At 40.2% G+C, this 19,721-nt stretch overlaps 1 protein-coding gene across 1 annotated transcript; it reads right to left on the reverse strand.

The window, feature by feature from the left end:
• Positions 1-1,157, reverse strand: LOC138602414 (proteinase-activated receptor 1-like). Its single transcript, XM_069673888.1, has one exon. The coding sequence runs from the start codon at positions 1,155-1,157 to the stop codon at positions 3-5; it is 1,155 nt and encodes a 384-aa protein (XP_069529989.1). The 3' UTR covers positions 1-2.
• Positions 1,158-19,721: the final 18,564 nt, after the last annotated feature.

Here is a 19,721-nt window from a genome sequence, read left to right on the forward strand (position 1 = left end):
TGTCAGACCAGTAGTTTCTTGCATTGGCTGCAAAGGTTTGCTGAGGAAGAGTTGATGTTGGTGAGTGGAGTGTTTATTTTAGAGCTGTCTGTGCTGCTGGATTTCAGAATTGTTTGGCTGCTGGAGCAACTTGGATCAGATGGCGAATGACTGCTGCTGGTGCTCTGTTTGGCCTTCGAACACCTCAGCACACTGGACAACTCTTTCTGGAATTGGGATGATCCAAAGTAGTAGACCAGAGGATCCAAGAGGCAGTTCAGACTACCCAAACACAAAAACACCAAATACACAACATAGAAGCCATCAGGGTTCTCCTGGCTTATGTCATCTCCCCCCTTGAAAAGCACCTGGTGCACGATGAAGACACAGTTTGTTGGAGTAAAACACAGCACAAACATCACCAGCACGGTTAAAGCCAACACGACAGCTCTTCTTCTTTTGCGTGAGCTACCTGGAACCCCCGGTGGGACCCTGCTTAGGGTCAAGATCACCCGAATGTAGGACACCACCGTGATGAGCAGAGGCAGGAAGAAGAGGAGGCAGCAGAGGGTGATGAAGTACATCTTGTAGCACATAAAAAGCTGTGAGCTCTCGACGTCATGGCAGGTGGTGATGTTTAAGTGTTCAAGGTGAACAGTCTGTTCTGTGAAGAGGAGGTGCAGTGAACCTATGAAGGATAGTATCCACATGGCTACACAGGTTATGAATGCTTTGGTAGGACTTCTCCAAGCCAGGGAGTCGATGGGGTAGACTACAGCAAGAAGCCGGTCCACACTGATGCAGGCTATGAGCAGAACAGAGCAGTACATGTTCCAGAAAAAGGCTGCTGTGACCACACGGCACATGACAGGGCCGAATATCCAGTTGTTGCCACTGAAGTGGTAGGAGATCTTAAAGGGCAGCACCATGGCAAAGAGCAGGTCAGCACAGGCCAGGTTCAGCATGTAGATGGCTGCCGGCTTCTTAGGCTTGATCCTCCGAGCCAGGACCAGCAGTGCACAGATGTTGATCGGCACGCTGACGAGGCAGACCACTGTGTAGAAGGAAGGGATGAGGATGGTGGACACAGGGCCTGTCAGAAACAGCCGCGCCTCCTCTGAGACTTGCTTCGTCTTTTTGATTTCTGTGTTTTCGGACAAGGCAAAGCCAACCCCCATTAGTCCAGCTGGAAAGAGAAAGTAAAATGCGTCAACAGGTATTACTCAGGATGCAAATTAGGATTTCTTTCCCACTGATAGCCGATGCCCCCGTATTGTTTGTGAATATCTCTTTCTGAAATAAAAATAATTACTACAGAGAGTAGGGATGCACCGATCAGGATTTTTAGTTATTATTATTAATAGTGAGATCTGCCGATCACCGATCCGATCACTGATTTTATGCACATTTCCCAACCTTTCTAAGATTATAAAAAATATAACACAAAGAGAGAAATGAATACATCATGATCTTAGTCTTTATGAGCCATTCCAGTTGACAACTGCACTGTTCAGAGCAATTAAGTGTGCTGCACATACATGACCCTGTAATGCAAATAAACAAATATATAGGCTATCAAATTTTGCCTGAAAGCTGTAGGCTCTGCAATCATGTGCTTTCACATTAGGGACCTGGGCCCGGATCCGAGTACACTTGACCCCAAAGTCCAGTTCGTTTGAGTAGTGTAAACACTGTGTTCATTTCCACTTGAAAAGGTGATCATTCTCAGTCATTGTACGAAGCAATCGTGCCTAATGTGAAAACGCCCATAAACAACAAGTAAATGGGGCTCTCTGGATCAACTGTGTCCACAAGAGACAGTTCTGAAACACTAAGAGAATGGAGAAATTCTGTGTTTATCCAGTTAAAAAACGACTAGTGTTAAGAACAAATAAACCCATTCTTTGAGAACAGTTAAACAAAAAGCAATATTCAGTCAGGCGTATGTCAAAACATGGAACTTTAACGACAGGCTCACATGTGTTCCTCATCTAATTTTACTTCCATCAATGAACGCATATGTTGGATAGCCTTTACTAATTGGTAAGAAAGATAAACGATAATAGCCATTAGAAACTCAAGGTTTCAGTGGATTTTCAAGCAAAACATGGAAAAAAAGACATTTGGCTTTTGGAAGGTTTTGATACCTTACAGAGTTTATGATCACTGAAATTCAAAATAGATAAATAATGGAAAGAACCTGTGTTCTTCATTATTTTGATATAAGTGACAAATTCTTATTGCTACAATAATATACATAATACACAATCTATAATTTGAGTTAATTTTTTGTCTATGAAATACAGATTTAAATTACCCTCACAACTCCCAGAACCCTGTACATGCAAAATGTTCTAGTGAAGAGTGACTTAAATTCTTCTTACTCTCATTCTCTTCAGTTGAGACCGCACACGCATACAGCAGAACCACCAACAGCAAACTTCTCTGACACAGTGAAAACATATTGCTGACATAAAACTACGTACAAGCAGTACTGAATATGGCTAATGTGCGTTTAGTTCTGTGTTCCTTGAGCCTTTCCCGGGTCGATAATGCTTCTGATGTTCATCCAGTGTATTTAAATCTGTTTTGTTTCCGCCCACCGTCCTGTCACTTCGAAATGTTCCATCCACCAATCAGCTGCAGTCTGCCTGCACAGGGACAAATTCCTATTGTCTGATGTTATGTTACCATCACACAGCAACCACATCAAAACGACTACCGTGCAAGTTTTCCCAAAAAGGGAAATATCCTGGCGGATGTGAACATTTGTCTTTTTGTGAACGTTTAGAGTTTCTTGTAGATGAAGTCAATAAAAATGACAACTCAGTTGTCCTGGCTGCCTCTTCATTCAATCATTTAACACTTTATTCTCATAAGTGCAACATTAAGTTAAAATTTAACAGAAATGATACTAAGTAAAGATGTATAGGATAATATTCCTTCACCATAAAAGCTCAAATGTAAAGAGCAAAAAATAAGAATTGAGATTTCAGATAGTATCAACAATAAAGCAAAAAACGAGTTCAGAAAAGCAGGAAATATGAGTCTTTATTTTTTTATTTACATGATCTACACTTACTTTATTTGTAAAGCACTCTTTATAAAACATGAAGCTTTCAATACAATACAGTCTGAGAGCAGCAATAATAAAGACAAACAAAGCAAAACAATATATAGAAATGAAGGGTGACGTGATAAAAACCTTCATCAATCAATACATGGACATACAAATTAAAAACAGTCCAACATTATTACTACAGTGTTGGCACTAAATGTATACACAAGGGATGCAAGAAACATAAAAACCCTTCAATTAGCTTTCCCATTTAAAATAAAGTTTTCCTTTTTAGAAGGGATTTAAAAGGTTAGGCCGAGCCTTGCTCCATCAGGTAGAAAATGGTCCTCATGGGTTTCATAGTTTGCAGTTATTTTCTCTTCTTTCGGGACATGAAAACATGTAATGTTCAGAGTGTTAGCATAAAGCACCAGCAACTTCCTTTTTTGTCCGTGTTAAATTCTTTGTTAACTTCTGTATGTGAGCTAGCTGTTCTGTCTCTAACTGACTCTTTGCCCATGGGATCACGTGATATTTATTCATTTTTGTCACTTGGAAAGAAAGTTCCCAAGGCTTCTGTTGAAGATCAAAATCAAACAAGGCTGAGTCATGGAGACTGAATGGTGTGAGAAGAGCTCCTAATAAGGATTAAACAGTGTGCAACATGAGTGACAACAAAACAGCAGTTAATCTACAGGGTGCATCATAGTGTGTGCATGATGTTATACTTCTGAAAGAGGAACTTAGTGTATTTTGCTCTATAATACAGAGGAAGGTGTCGTATTGAATACCTTAAAAAAAAACCTAACTACCGATACTTTAAAAGGAATGTGTTCAGGAGGCAGGAAAACATCTGTAATCAGGAGACAAGACAAGTGTGTGAAAACTTCCAGTCAAACATACAATGCCTGGATGATAATTAGTGAAGTGATTCACATATTTGTAAAGAGACTGTTGTGCATTTGAACTAGACACAGGCCTGGCTCTGTTTATTGGAAACACATTGGCTCAGAGCAGGCCCCGTAACACAGTCCAGCCAGTCAGCAACAGGTAGTGTGTATGGACTGCCTACTCTTCCTCTTCATCATCATCAACCTGCAGGTATGGAGCTACACAGTAAAAGTGATCAAAGCTGCTCACACTGAGCAAACATAGTTTTGGGCAGCACAATCCAGATTCCGCCACATTGCCTTTTCTAAGTGTGTTTTGTTGGCTGTCAAGTTCAGTTACAACAGTTAGCTCTCACAGAGTCATTTGATTGGATGAAAGGCATTCCATAAGTTCTGATATAGAGTATAACAGGACTGGGACTTTGAACTATATATATCAATCTTTACGTGTTGTGAATACAGTTTATTAACGTTAAATAGTTAATGTAACAGTAAATAGTCATTGTTTAGATTGTAGAAAACTTTGCACCACATAGATTCACATATCTCATTTGAATTAAACAATGGATTGTAGCATGTAGACAAACACAATGTAGGAAGAGTGCAGGAATATGTTTGTGTGGCTTGGCAATAGTCCAGCTCTCGTGAAGTTGCAGGACTAGTTGCGTGGATGAAGCCAAATTAACGACTAAATGAACACGTTCGACTTTAACACAGAGCCTACCACTGCTTTTCGCACTCTTCACTAGTGTGCACAACCAGAGGGAAAGATGCATTTATCTGCTGCGCTACATTTTCCCATGCCTTCCTCTTGGTTTGAGCTGTAAAACCGGGGGCTAAATTTATGTCTGTTTCTTTGTTTATCAACTACTTGAGATAAAAGTTAACAATGTCCCTCCCTCCAGTTGGGTTTTGTTTTGTCTGGTTCATGTGTGTTCATGATGACACAATGTCTGAGTAAATTCTATTATTTAGGCCGATGGATATCACTGTCCTTCTCTGCCCATCATCATTAAAGAGAGCTTTTTTTTTCAACCAATCACAGCTTCTGAAAGAATGTGTCATACCTAGCAACGGGGTCAACCACGCCTCCTCACAAAGATGGGAGTTTCTGTCTCTTCCTTGCTCAGACTTACTCTGAGAGTGTTCCCAAATCACTCCTAAGCTAGGACTCCTTGCTAGAAGTTTTTAAGCAAAGTTAGGAGACCTCTGAGAGTATTCTCGATTAAAGTGTGGAAGTAAGAAATAAACATCTAGAAAGAGGGTAATCCAGACTGAGTAAGTCTACATGTGATGTGCTTCTTACAGAAATCGTTGATATATACGATTAATTGCGATTAATTAATTACAAATCCTGTAATTAATGAGATGATTTTTTTGTTATGAAATAGTGTTAAATCTGAAAACTCACTTAACATGCGGCTGGAATTGTGCGGGGGTTGAATGAATTACTTTCTCACATTGCACACAGGATCACACTGAAAAAAACACCAGTATCTCTGTTAGGCGGAGTCACTGTAGAGTCATGCCATCTGCTCTGCTTTAAGGCTGTGTTGATGATGATGTATTTCCTTGCATTATAATCATCATGAATACACTGATCAGCCATAACATTATGACACATCTGTCATCGTCTCATGTCGTTGTGAAAGAGAGACTCTAAATGTTTCTGTTTGTACAGTATACTTCAGTTAGGCTACATACAGTCGGCAGATTCACTTTGTGCTTTTTATTTGCTTGATTTTTTTTTCTTTTACAAATTTGGGGGTCTAAATTAAGTTTTGGTGTCGCTCCATTGGATTGGATTGTAAGTCAAGGGATGCAAATTACGATTTTTCCCCCACTGTTAGCTGAAGCCCCCTTAATTAATTATTAATTGTTTACTGATCAGATTACGAATGTAATTTGTAGAATCAACGAATGCCTATGACCCCTATAAAATAACAATAGAAAAACAACCACAAAAGAACATAAGGACTCACTTTCGGCTCCAGTGGGGAGGCTGTGAACTAAAATAGACAAATGACCTACACCAAATATTTACAAGATAAATAAATGTTTAAGTAAACAGCGATTGGCTGCCAGACTTTGTAATTAACAAAAACAGGTCAACAACGAGAGATTAGTATATCTCTTTCTGACATAAGAATAACTACTACTGAGAGTATTGTACACTAGGGCTGGGCGATATGGAAAATATCCTATATCACAATATGGGAGTTTTCATATCTCGATAACGATACACAGTATATCATGATATAGACGTTTTTGGTAATTGAACAAATGATTAGTCTCTATGAAAGAACCACATGGTAAAGCCTGTTTTTGGATCATCCTGTGTGAATGAAATACTTGACGAATGAAATGTACTGAGTATTGTCTTATTTTATAGAGACGTTAAGCTTAACAATTCCAAGCAAATTTAATGATGGAAAATAAATAAAATATAATCCTAGCCTTTAATATGAAAATGTAATGTATTGATCTCTGACAGCAATATTAACATCTCTTCCTGTAGAGAATGTCAAAGGCATGGATAGTAACATAGAAGGTAACACTTCCTGTATGCTTTTCATAGTAAAAGCCCGATCTAGCATTCTGACTCCCCTCTCTTGTTCTCAGTGATTTTATCTTGAAGTGTTTCCGGGGCAGCTGTTGTTTTTTTTTAACCTAATTTACATTTCTAGGAAGTTGTTTGGTAGATCGAAGCTGTATTCAAAATGCCTTACTATGCTAGCAGTACATTCTGATTTGGCCAACATGTAGTCTGCAGTATGCAAACAAAAGCAAAATGTGCAGTATGCCAAAAAAGCCCGGATGTGGTTCTGATTCGGAGAAAATCTCCAGTATGCATCGGACCAGTCTACCTCGCCTACTGCATCCCACAATGCAAAGCGCTGAAACGTCACAGCGGCAGTTGAAATGATGGGCAGCAGCAGCATTCCAGCAGCAGGGGGCGCTTGAGCTAAAGAAGTGGCGGTTATTGTTTACTTCCACCTGGTGTAGCATACTGCAAAATTATTTGAAAAGCTCCTCTACTACATACTGCCGCCGAACGCAGTATGTACTATGTAGTACATAGTACATAGTGTGTAGTACGGCATTTCGAACACAGCCAAAGTCACTCACAGAGCGCCTTATTGTGGTTCCTGCTTAATTTTCTTTGAAATAAAGCGTGGTCTCACGAAGGCCTTTACCTACATTATGTCAGTTGCAAATGAATTAATAACAACAGGCCAAGGACGTAACTCCGGCGCAATCTCTGTTAATCTGTGTTAATTAGGGTCCCCTTTCTAATGTAAATAATATGGTTTTCTGTTAAGACCAGCCCCCGAAGATTTGTCAATCAAGTGATCCGGCCCCTATGATTTAAGGCTTAATATAATTAAAACAGGTGTGTTATAAAAAAATTCACCCCCCGTACAGTTATCTTGAACAATAAAATTTGCTATTTATAACAAAACCGTTTTTTGTACCAAGCTGTAAACATGTTTATTTCTGCTGTAAACATTTTCCCACCTGGTCTCGTGTTCTTTCTTGTTTTCTGGAGCCAGCCTCAAGTGGCCACTCGAGGAACTGCAGTCTTTTTGCACTTCTTCTGTATAAGTGCAATACAGCTAAAAATGGAAATAAAAAAGGAGGCCTTTAACCACCTCACCACAGGAATGAAATATTATCACCTTTTAAATTGATATGTTAACTTTTTAGCAAACTTGCTCTACACACAAACACACTGATCAGATACAGAGAAACATTTAAAGTGAAGTTGTGGTTCTCCTGTTGTTGGTTTCTGTACTTTGCTTGTTCTTGTGATTTGCTTGTTTTCCTGTTTTGCTATGCTTCGTTGTCAAAGCGCTTCATAAACTCTTGTTTTCAAAGGTGCTATATCAATAAAGTTATTATTATTATTATTTGTGTTGCCTTGTAGCTCTTAAGCTTCTTTACCTTGTGGTCTTCACATCCTCACAAGGGAAATGTCTGTATCTTTGGCAGCTAAATGTTTGTTGCTGTTTTTGCCTGTATGCTGCTTGAGGTTGGAAACAACGTGTTCTGCAGGTTCATCATAGCATCAGCATAACAAAAAAAATAACTCAGTCAATAATAACAATGAGAGTAAACGTCAAACCTTCATTTCTATTTAAACATGGTCGTGAGAGAGTGCAGCTGAGCTGGACACGCTGTCCACTCAGAGGTTGTGTTGCTCTTGTAGTATGTTGGACTTGGGCGTGCCTAACTGAGCTCATTCCTTCTCATGGGAGCAACCAGAATGCAGGATGCTGTCCAGAGCACAATTAGTGGCACAGTTCCAGGCCAGAGTTTCACAAGTTAAATTCCTCTTGTCTTTAATGTATTCTTCTACATTTTATTGCTCCTTTGACTTCGTCTAGTCAGGAGGACAGGCTGTGAATTCAACAAAAGGCTGTTAAACTGTTAGGAAAAGAATAGAGCAAAGAATTGACATGAGACAGATTATTTTAAACTACAGTCTCAGTCAAAGTTTAAAAAGTGTCTCGTCGAGTTAGAAATGTATCGTTGACAGATGCTGAACGATCAAAAGTAAACTTCTATCTTTTTAAAGAGAGAGAGGCGCACGCACAGAACCCTACATTTTACCATCTGGTGTGATTCAGATCCACGTCTTTACAAACAAAAACCAGCTGTTCGTCTACAGGGTGTGTGTGTATGTGTATGTAACACTTTTTTTGTAACTATTTTTTTATTTATTCTTATTTAGCCGTCATTTAGACAGGTAATCATTACTCAACAATAATCGGTACAAAGATACAGAGATACAAAGCAATAATGAAATCATTAAAGTGATGAATGCAGAAGAGTCAACAAAAGTCACGTGGTCCATGAGTTCCCACAGGCGGCTCTCTTTATACTATTCCCGAGGGGGATTGAGGTTTTGAATACCGTAAAGAAAACAACAAACTAACAAGTTACTTTACAGTATTCACAGCTTATATGTTAAAGAGGCAGGACATCTGTTATCGGGGGAAAGGGCATGTGTGTGTGAAAACATGCTCGGCATGATAAGTAGTGAGTGATTCACATATTTGTAGAGAGAACTTGTGAGTAAGACAGCGGGGGACGGGGCTGCTCTCGAGGTTATAAACTGGGCTAGAAGTCTGTTTCTCCTCACAGTGAAGATTTCTCTGTCTGAACATATTTGTTTGGCTTTCGCCTTTATTTATAGGAACAGGACATGTGGGGAGTAGAGTGGGGGGCGACATGCACCAAATGATAGGCAGAACCTACAATCAGTGTGTCGAGGACAGTAGCCTCTCTGCATGGATCAAGACTGATCCTTTTTATTGTTTTACCCTTTTTGTCTATTTATTAATCAGCCTACTCAGTGTCTGTGTTTACTTTCAATCTTATTTCATTTTTAGCTGTTATGTATAATCTGCTGTTGTCTGTCACTGTGTTTCCTTCTTTTATGTACCAGTTGCTCCAAATCATTTGCCCCTGGAGGGATTAAAAAAGTTGTTTTGAATTTTAGGCAATAGTCCAGTTGTAGTCAAGTTGCGGCACTAGTTGTGTTTCTGGAGCCAAAAGAACGACGAAATGAACACAAATAATCTGTTGCTGAATACGTTTTACAACTACAAGGTGCTTTCAGAACTCTTGTAGTGGTGCTGTTGTACTGAATATCAGCACGGCTATGACCAAATCACAGCTGTGCTTTTGGGGCCTCTTATTTATTATTAGTTACATTCAATCAAAACACGTTCTCCATAGTTTCTCATCACACCTTTTACAAAAGCTTGTGCTGCCTATAAACGGGCCTCAATGAACATGTGGTTATAATTTGTCTGAGTGCGCTGGTTGAATTAATCATTTTTTACCATTGCAGACACGATCACATTGGAAAAACACAACAGCATCACTGTCACTGTGGAGTCATGCCATCTGCTCTGCTGTGTTGAAGATGATGCATTTCCTCGCAAGAAAAGCCACAAGTTCTAAATTCAGTGGGCACTTCTCTAGAAGAGGGACGACTCTCTTCTTGTTTAGGATTTTCATGTATTTCCCTCTTCTTCTTTTATTTTAATCCCATTTCTCAAACCAGTTTAAACCCCACGTCAATCATAAAACATGGAATACAAAGTAACATCAGACCACAATGAGAAAACACTGTTCCAACAAATTACTTTGGAACATTGATCCCGTTCTCACAGCCCCCCTTCATACAGCGACCAGACAGTCACATAATGAATCCAGCTTCCATGGGAGAACATCAGCAACACTTGAACTGATATCTATGCATTTATAAACAGACAGTAGTTGTTTACAAAAGCTGCAATAAAAATAATTTTGGCTGCTGAGGAGCAAGAACGAGATGTAAACATACTGTATATACTAGGCATGGGCATTTCCTGTTATTTCAATATTTGAGTAATCTAATTACCTTATGAACGAGTAATCGAGTACTCGCAAAATATATATTTTTGTACCGTTATAAAAAGTCGGACACGGACCACCTGTCGTAGGCTATATGCCTGTGATAGAACGTTACTACCTAACACATTTACATTAATGTAAATAAAGAGCCAACAATGGAAAGCAAGTGCAATTTAAAATGCATTTATTGAACAACCTTAACGAACCCTTCAACGTTGTTGTAACATTACGTTGTCAAATGTCACAGCGGTAGCGGACTGTCAATCAACAGCCTAGTCACACGTTCCAAGCTTAAATAAATATTAAGTTAACTTAATTTATGGCAGTTATTCACCTGCAGTTTCCCTTGAAATAGAAAATAAATAACATCACGCAATGATGAGCCGTCAATAATACGTTCATCTTAATGATGATGATAATAAAAACAGGCTTCCTGAGCAAACAAAGCTTCCTCATACATGTTTTCCACTCTCGCAGCTGTTGTCCAGCGTGATGGTGGCTTGTACTCCAGCTCAACAAGCGCCATCAGCTCACTGATGCCTTCTCCACAACACTAAATGGGAGCATATCTCCAGTCACCATGTCCGTTATTAGCAGGCTAATCTTCTCCGCTCTGGTATCATCACAATGTGTGCTAACAGAGCTAGCAAATGATGTGATGCGAGTGCCTGTTGTCTGTCTCCGCTGGCTTCTCCTTGTGCTTTAAGCGCGTGTAGTTAAGCATCGAACTCGTATTTCTATGATATACAAATTTAACACCACATATCTTGCACAGCACGTTATTGTCGTCTTTTTTGTCAAAGTACTTCCAGACATCACTTTTCCTGGTCACGGCTGACATGGTGCATGTAACTGAGTTAAACTACTTTAGCGTAACTCGAATAATGATGTCAACAACGAGTACTCGAGTATTCGTCCCCATCGTTAGTATATACTGTACACATCTAGCAGTTGGAGAGAAGATTGACACTGACTGTCGGCCTGCTTTTTGCTGCTGAGCAGAAAGTTTACAGAGTGCTAAACAATGAGCTCAAACCCTCTACACGACTCCGTACAGCCGAGGGGCAGCTGCAAATATAAGTGATAATTCTCAGGTTATCTCTTTCACATTGTCATGCTGTCTTTGCATTGTCATTAAATATGGATTGAAGCCATGTTTGCTTCTCTTTAAAGTCTGTGTTTTACGACTTTTTGTTTATTTAAAGAAGCGATGCAGAACTTTCATTTTGTGTCAACCTTGGCGTCCCCTGTGGACAAAGCGATACGTGTCATCTCTTTGCCAATCCTGTCCTGTAAAGGCGTGTGCAGTATTCATTCTCTAACGAAACACCTCCTCCTGCATCCTTTTAACTGTCAAACAAACCAGTCACTGTGAAGGCCTTTTGTCAGTCTGCGTGTTGTAACTCACTTTCTCTGACTTATTAGGACATTGCAAAAGTGATGTGATAGAAACATGTTAGCAAGCAAATGCAGAGAAACATCAGTACTCATGTGAGGGTGTGGTCCTGGTCAACCTATGGAGTCCAATAATAACTATTTTTAGCTCTTGCTCTTTCTACACAGTTCAGCTTAGATTAGCTTAGAATAATTTAGCTAGGTGTAGTTAAAGTATCAATCTGACAAACCATGACAAAGGGAGCCAGCCGTAGACGTCTGGTTTAATTGGGAAGAGTGCTCTCATAGTTACCGATTATTGCCAATTGAAATCTTCAGGATTGTATCTTTAAGTTCAGCCTTTCAGATTTCTTTCTGGAAAACTGCTGCTTTTTGGAGTTATAAACAAGGCTGACAAAAGTGAAAGTAAAAGCAAAACAATGAGCTGGAAACTCTCTGTAGGGCTGCTGGTAACGAGAAGCTGGGAGATAGTTATCTATGAGTTCAAGCCTTTCACATCACTCACAGATCCTTCTATCATTATCAGTTATTATAGTGTTTATACAGCTACTGCAGAAAGCCTCAACACAAGCACAGGAAACCACTTAACTGATCCATCTGGGACCAGGGCAGAGACTTAGGGGAGTGTTTGAACGCTGGAGCTATTTATTGTTAGTGGCAAATCAAAATACTGCAGATGTTGAAAGTGTATTCCTTGGAGCTTTGGAAAAAAGAGATGTGAGGGTAAAAGTAATGACGGCAAGTGTCTGCAGTCATAAAACTTTCAAGAGGCCATAGAATTAAAAGTCCTCTAATAACAGGAAATACCGCCCTCTTGTGGGGGAAACTGTCACTTCCTTCACCACAAAAAATGCAATAATGTGAATGTTTAAATAATTATGACATTAATTTATTTCCCCCCTTCAAACCACCCCCGGCCTCCTCAATCCATCATCAATCAAACATAGTAAAAGTCATGTCAAGACACATAAAGAGCATATACTCTACTTTTTGTTTTATTATTCCTGACAGGAGTCCATCAGGATTGTTAATAAGGGCTTGAAAGTGGAAATGTAAAAAAAGTCTTGGAAAATACATGTATCTATAAATTACAACACATACGAAAAGCAACAAAAAACAACCTAAACAAACCCAATATAAATAATATTATTAAAATTACAGTGATGAGTGTCGCTTCCAATTTAAAGAGCAGCTCCAGTCATGTTTTCAGACATATAAAATGCTCTGCTTGTGTCTGATATGTTTCTCTGCAAAATCAGTTAATTTCTATCACTAAACAAAACACGTCTCTGCCATCGTTTAGTGGCAACTTGTTGAAACTTAGCCAGCCTGAAATGTAGTAATGAGTAAAAGTAACGTGCGAGGACACTTTTATTCCAAAGAAAACAATCCATATCTTTCCCAATAACAAACCATGGGTGTCAAAATCTCTCAAAAACACTATCAACCTAAAGAACAGCAGTTTTATTGTGGGGTGATGTTTCTCGTAGTTGCGAGTTACAAAAGCAAGTTAAGAGAGAACTTAAGCTTCCTAAAATATCATATAAAGACAAGGTGCAATCTCAGCTGAGAAGCAGAAACTCACGCCCTGCCTGGGAGGGCGTGAAATCTATCATGGGCATGAATAAAAAGAAGTGCTCTATCTCTTTCTCTGGCAAATCAAACTCTGAGCTGGCAAATGACCTGAATGTCTTTTATAATCGCCTTAATATCTATGACTTTAGCCATGAACTGTCTGTAGCTAAAGATGCTTCCTCAGAAAGTGCAGCTATACATATTGAGTGTGACTCTGTCCTTAAACTATTTAAAGGGGTTAAAGAGAGGAAAAGTCCCGGCCCAGATAATATCAGCGGCCGCCTTTTGAGAAACTGTGCAGACCCACTTTCTGATATTTTTTCCTTTATGTTTACGAAGTCCCTTCAGCTGGGTTCAGTCCCACGCATCCGGAAGAACTCTGACATCGTGCCTGTCCCCAAGATCACATCCCGCAGGTCTCTCAGTGACATCCGCCCTGTAGCTTTTACTTCACTTGTAATGAAGACTTTTTAAAAAATTGTCAAGGCTGAACTTTTGGCGGAGACTTGTGGTCTCTTGGACCCTGTCTAGTTTGCTTACAGGCCTGGGAGAGGTGTTGAGGATGCTGTGGCCACCCTTCTTCACACAGTCCACAGTCACCTTAATGGTGTCAAAAACTTTGCACGGTTGCTTTTCATTGACTTCTCCAGCTTTTAACTGCATTCAACCCCACATTTTAGCTGATCGTCTTGCCAACATTAATATTGATCAGGGCCTTATTCGTTGGTTGATTGACTTTTTAACTGACAGATCCCAGAGAGTGAGAGTCAATGGTGTTTTATCAGACGTCCTTTTATCCTCCAGGCTCACCACAAGGATGTGTCCTTTCACCGCTTTTTAGTTTTATACACCAATGAGTGCCAGAGCACCTGCGAGAGCAGACATACTTTTAAGTTTGCGGATGACTCTGTCATTGTCTCTCTCCTTAATGATAAAGACTCATAGCATTGGCCCCTACTGACTGATTTTAGTTCTTGGTGTGAACGCTCCTTCCTGAATATCAATGTCACAAAAACCAAAGAAATGATTATTGATTTCAGAAGAGCATCTTCCCCTGGTCCCCCCTCCTTTATCAACAACCAGGCTGTCGAGATGGTGGAACAGTATAAGTATCTGGGGACAACTATTGATAATAAACTGACTTTTGATGCCAACTCTGACGACATATGCAAAAAAGCCCACCAACGGATGTACTTTTATCATAAGCTGAAAAGTTTTAATGTTGACAGCTGTTTTATTCTTGTTTTATTGAGTCTGTTTTAACATTTTCTTTTATCTGTTGGTTTGGGTCTCTTTCTCTTAAAAATAGGAAGAGGATGGAGAACATTGTGAAAGTGTGCAGTAACATTTCTGGCGTTAGTCTTAAGGACATATCTTTTTTATACAGAGCCAGAGCCACTACAAAGGCACAGGCTATCTTAGCCGATTGCACCCATCCGCTCTTTGCAGCATACAAGCTGTTGCCATCTGGGCGCAGGTATGCACTGCCGGGGTGTAGGACTAACCGCCTTAAAAACTCATTTGTTCCTGCCACCATCAGACTCCTCACCGAGATCATGTAGCATGTGTTTTTACCTGTGATTACTGTGTGACTGTGTTTTTGTCTGTTTGTGTTTTTTGTCCTGCTGGCTGTAAAAAGAATTGCCCCTCGGGGATAACAAAGTTTACCTTACCTTACCTTACCTTACCTTACCTTACCTTACCTTACCTTACCTTACCTCACGTTAACGTTGGTGAGTTTGCAAAAATTACAACGATGGTTACAGCTGGCTCGTGCATCGCCGGAGTGGTTGCCATAGGTTTCACATAATGATATGCATAGCATCACACCGTCCGTTAACAGGATTGGCTCCTTAGGTTTGTGACGTCTCAAACCTGCCAATCTGAAAACGTGTTGTTCAGCCTGTCCTTGGTACACTGCAGTTTAAAAGCAGACAGGCCCAGCCATGGAGATGACTGCTGATGCTGTCCCTGATATGTTCATGAAGAACACCACACGGAGATGTTTACAAGGTTAAACACTTGATGTTCACTGGAGGGGGTCTTTAAGAGAATAAATGGTAGTGTGAGTTCTTACAGTCATGTGCTCCTCTTTAACTCTTTATTCTCTTTTGTTACATGTCTTCCCCCTCTAATCCACGTAATGAGTCTCAAGTACAAGTATAACTTTTTTATCATAATCTGCAACCCATCCACTGAACATATGTAGGAAGACTCCTTTATTTAAGGAGTATCAGACCATGGCAGTTTTTAACATATCATATTAACTTTACAGTTGTCGCATCCTTTTACGACAGGACCAGAAAGGCTGAAAGAGTCTGGCTGTCGACCCAACATCCCGCTGATCATGCTGGCGGGACACGTTCTGTTTGTATCTCAGTGTTTGTAGTTTGGTTTTCCAATCTGCTTCAATAGATTCCTCCTCAGTGCTCGAAAAAGTGCTGTCTCTCAATTTGTATCAAAATTTGGAACGTTACTTATTCTTGTCTTAGAAAATAAGAAACAGAAAGCAGAATTGTTAGCCTGTTCTCATATGAAGAGACTGTTTGACGTCGTAGCATAACGCTACAGGAAGCAGGTGTTTGCTGCAGATGCGTCTCTGCCCTTTGAAAACACTCCACAAAGAGGAAGTGAGAGGACTCTTGAACACTTGAATTAAAAATGTTTGTATTTAACGGTAACAAACTGTGGCGAACATTTCACCCAGATGAGTATTTTTGTGTCTTACAGAAAACACAACCTCTCTGCCTGTAAGCTGCCTCGCGTCAAATATGGAAACCACACGTTTATGATGCCACTGAACTTGCAGATGCGTTTCAGTGTTCTCGGTTTGAGTCATCCGCGATGTTTTTGGTTGCCTGACAGGAGTGACGTCACAGGCGCAGAGGGGGATATCACATGACAGCGAGGGGTCTGTCTGCGGGGGCTGGACGGATGCTGGGAGTGAAAACATCTCTTCCTGCACATCCGACCAACAGATGAGACAAAAACAAGGCAAAGGTCACATCTGTGATCAGCTGGATGTTTGTGCTCAGAGATCAACTGGAACGTACAAATAAATATGATGAAATAAATACGGTGGAGACGCTGATAAAGCAGAAGCTTCCTGTAGATATGGGCGTAAGATTTAAAAGGAAATGACTGAAAACTGAATGTAACATAAACAATATCAGCCCTACAGAAAAGGAGACATTACGAAAGTGACTTTCACCAGCAGAGCTTTATTTTATTGTTGCGTTTCTTCCATTTCTATTACATGTATCAAAACTTTCAAGTAGATTAGAGCACTGTCTCTTTTCACTGGTCCTTCAAAATAATCCATTAATAAACTACAATACTATTTCATGCCTCTGCAGTTTGGCAAGAGAGATAACACCAGCACAGTTTATACTGACTGCAGTGACAGCAGTGTCTTTCAGCTTTGATTTTAAAGTTCTTTTACTTGCTTACAAGACTTTTAGTCGGCCTACATTACTCGTTCTATGATGTGTTATACTTTTTCACAGCCTCTGAGATCATCTGTTTTCTAAATACAAACTGTCACAGTAATGAGAACATTTAGAAATCAGCCTTTTTCAGAGACCTAAGCTCTTTTTGACAATCCAAAATGTATGTTAAGTTATAACCTCGTAGATTTTGATTTAAATAAATCTATCTGAATGAGGTAACACAATGGTGATTGAGCCTATGGCCCGCTGATGAAAGCCTTTGTGGCGACTTTCACGGAAAAAATCACAAGCAGCGCCCAGTTAGTGACGCGTTTTCCATCAGCCAGCAGTGGTTGGTCTGATAGAGAGGGTAGGCGGAGCCAGCGGCTGCTTTTCTGGTCTCTGCAAGCCTTACAAGTAAACAGTAATCTACTATGGCTGAACAAACAAAGAAAAGATGGATGACTACAGATACAACTTCAACAAGAAGTGAAGAAAAAGAAAGTGAAAAAGAAACAAACTCGACGCTCAGATGAAGCAAACAGTCTGAAAAGGAAAGCGACCAGGAAAATCAAGAGTTACAACCGGAGCCAACCGTGGACGTCACACATGCAGCACTGTCTGGATATCTGGGAAGTGTGCTCCTGCAGTTACCGTTTATCACCACAGGTGGCGCCAAAGAGAACGAAACTGAGATCTTTGAGATTATAACTTTAAACATTGCATTTAATGAGCTGTAACTTTGTTATATTCCAGTCTTTTACATATTTAATTGCTCTATTCAATATTTTTGCTATTTTTATATTTATTTATTAATTTATTTTTTAGATTATTTTTTGGCTTTTTACATTTATTTTATTGGATAGCTGAAGAGAGACAGGAGAGAGTGGGGGATGACATGACAAATGATCGGCAGATCGGGAGTCGAACCTGAGGACTGGAGCCTCGGTACATGGGGCGCCTGCTCTACCAACTGAGCTCAACCAGCACCTGTTTTTATATTTATTAGTCCCAGTGTTTGCACTCGTTCTGATTTGCCTGTTTTGTTTTGTTCTTCTGTTTCTTTCCTTTATTGTGAAGCACTTTGAGCTGCTCCCCCTGTATGTAGTTTCATCAATTATATTAGAAATATGACAAATATGACCCACAGCGGCTGATAGTATGCTTTTATCTCAGTCATTGTGACACATGTGATATTTTTGAACAACTTTCTTCAAAGCATATGAACCAAAACATGACGAACCTCTCTGTGTTCAAAAGACAAAATTCAGAGGAAGTGAAGACTAAACAAAGATGCTCGTGTTCAGACAGGCTTATCTTCCTCAGACATGCGTTTCCTATCATTCCTGTGGCCCCTTTCCCGCTTATTACCTCACCATACATCCCAGCAGGCATCGTTTTACTGGGACAGAGAGATCCTGAACGTTTCCAAACATGCTTCATATTTCACAGTTTCACAGCTTTGCATTATGACTGGAAATAGGGGCAACAGAAAGCCTGACTGTGTTCAAAGGTAACACGATCAAGGACCTCTGAAGCTCACTAATCTGCACTAACACAACAAGTGGCTGTCGATGGAGGGTTATATGTTGATATGCTGACGACTTTATGTTCTGTCTCTTCTTCTTGTCTGTGCTTTTTGTCATATCATGTTAATTAATGCGCTTTAAGGTGCAGTTAGGCAGATTTATCTCATACATAAGTTCTCCCTCTTTCTTTCCAGCCTTTACTTCTCCTTAAAAGGATCCGCTAACTGTCTCTGTCTAACAATGAGAAGCAGTGGGAACTCTCTTTCCCTGATGACTGTTGATCCCATGGGAATTGAGGATACAAAAGGGAGATGCTGGTGAATTATGGGAATATTTTTAACATTTCTAAAGAAATGTTTTCATGTAAATAAGAAACAATAACTTCAAAACTCCAGTGGGTCCTTCACCATGCACAATTATAATCTGCTTCTCTGTAATCCATATTCTATCTGAAATGATCTAACAGCGATAAACAGGAAGCAGTTTAGGGTCTCTGTGTTGCTTCAAATACTGTGTCTATTCAACACAATCTGCTCCGTCCTGCAGCACGTGTGTCTGTGTGTTACCTGGCTGTGAGTCCCAGCAGCTGTCTTGGCTACATTCAGATGACTGAATGAATAAATAAAAGATATTTCTAAGGTGAGAGATGGTGAAAGTGCTGATAGATACACCTCTGCTCTCTGCCTCTGAGGCTTACTGTTTGGGATTCATTGCACTCTTAATCTGGAGTTCAATCCTATATCTACGTCTGTAGAGGGGTGACAACGCTGCAGCCCGTCCTGGAACAAAGACAGCTTACTTATCACTACAGCGTTGGCCCATAGACTGTATAAGAAGACTGATGACGCGTCTCCACCACCTCTCACTGTTCTTGTTTGGAGCCAAAATTCCCCTGAAGTGGGCGTGTCCCTCTTGTGCTGGAGCTTTCATTAATTATTGAAAAAGGAACAAGAAAATCGAGGACATTGGGGCGATACACTGAGATGCATGAAGATGCATCATGAATCGTTGTGAAATTAATAATGAAATACCCTAATTTCTGGCTGAGGGGAGGAAAGTTATTATAAATATATATTTTTTCTTCTTTTTGTTGATCAAAAAAATGATCCAATCTGTGACTCAAAACTAGATCTGAGCTTTGAATGTTGTGATCCGTCGCACCCAGAGCGGCAATGTAGGGACATTTAGACATGTACACATTTCGAGAGTTCAGATAAACAGCACACAGGTCGTGGCACAGAACAGTGTTGTTCACTTGGTCACCTTTGAGTCTCATAAAACAGAGTGACAGTGAGATAATGTGTGGGGGCGTTGCGTTCACAGGCTCACTGTGTGCATGTTAAAACAGCGACCCACATTCCTTTTGAATCAGAGGAAAGGTTTTTGTGCCGTGTAGGTTCGGGGTGTGACTTCCGAGTTTCCTCCCACAGAGCTGCAGCACGCAGAGGTGACACCGAGC

The sequence above is a fragment of the Semicossyphus pulcher genome, unplaced genomic scaffold (assembly GCF_022749685.1).
Source record: "Semicossyphus pulcher isolate SPU_LCO1_2020_fin unplaced genomic scaffold, fSemPul1.0.p SCAF_22, whole genome shotgun sequence".
Classification (NCBI taxonomy): domain Eukaryota; kingdom Metazoa; phylum Chordata; class Actinopteri; order Labriformes; family Labridae; genus Semicossyphus; species Semicossyphus pulcher.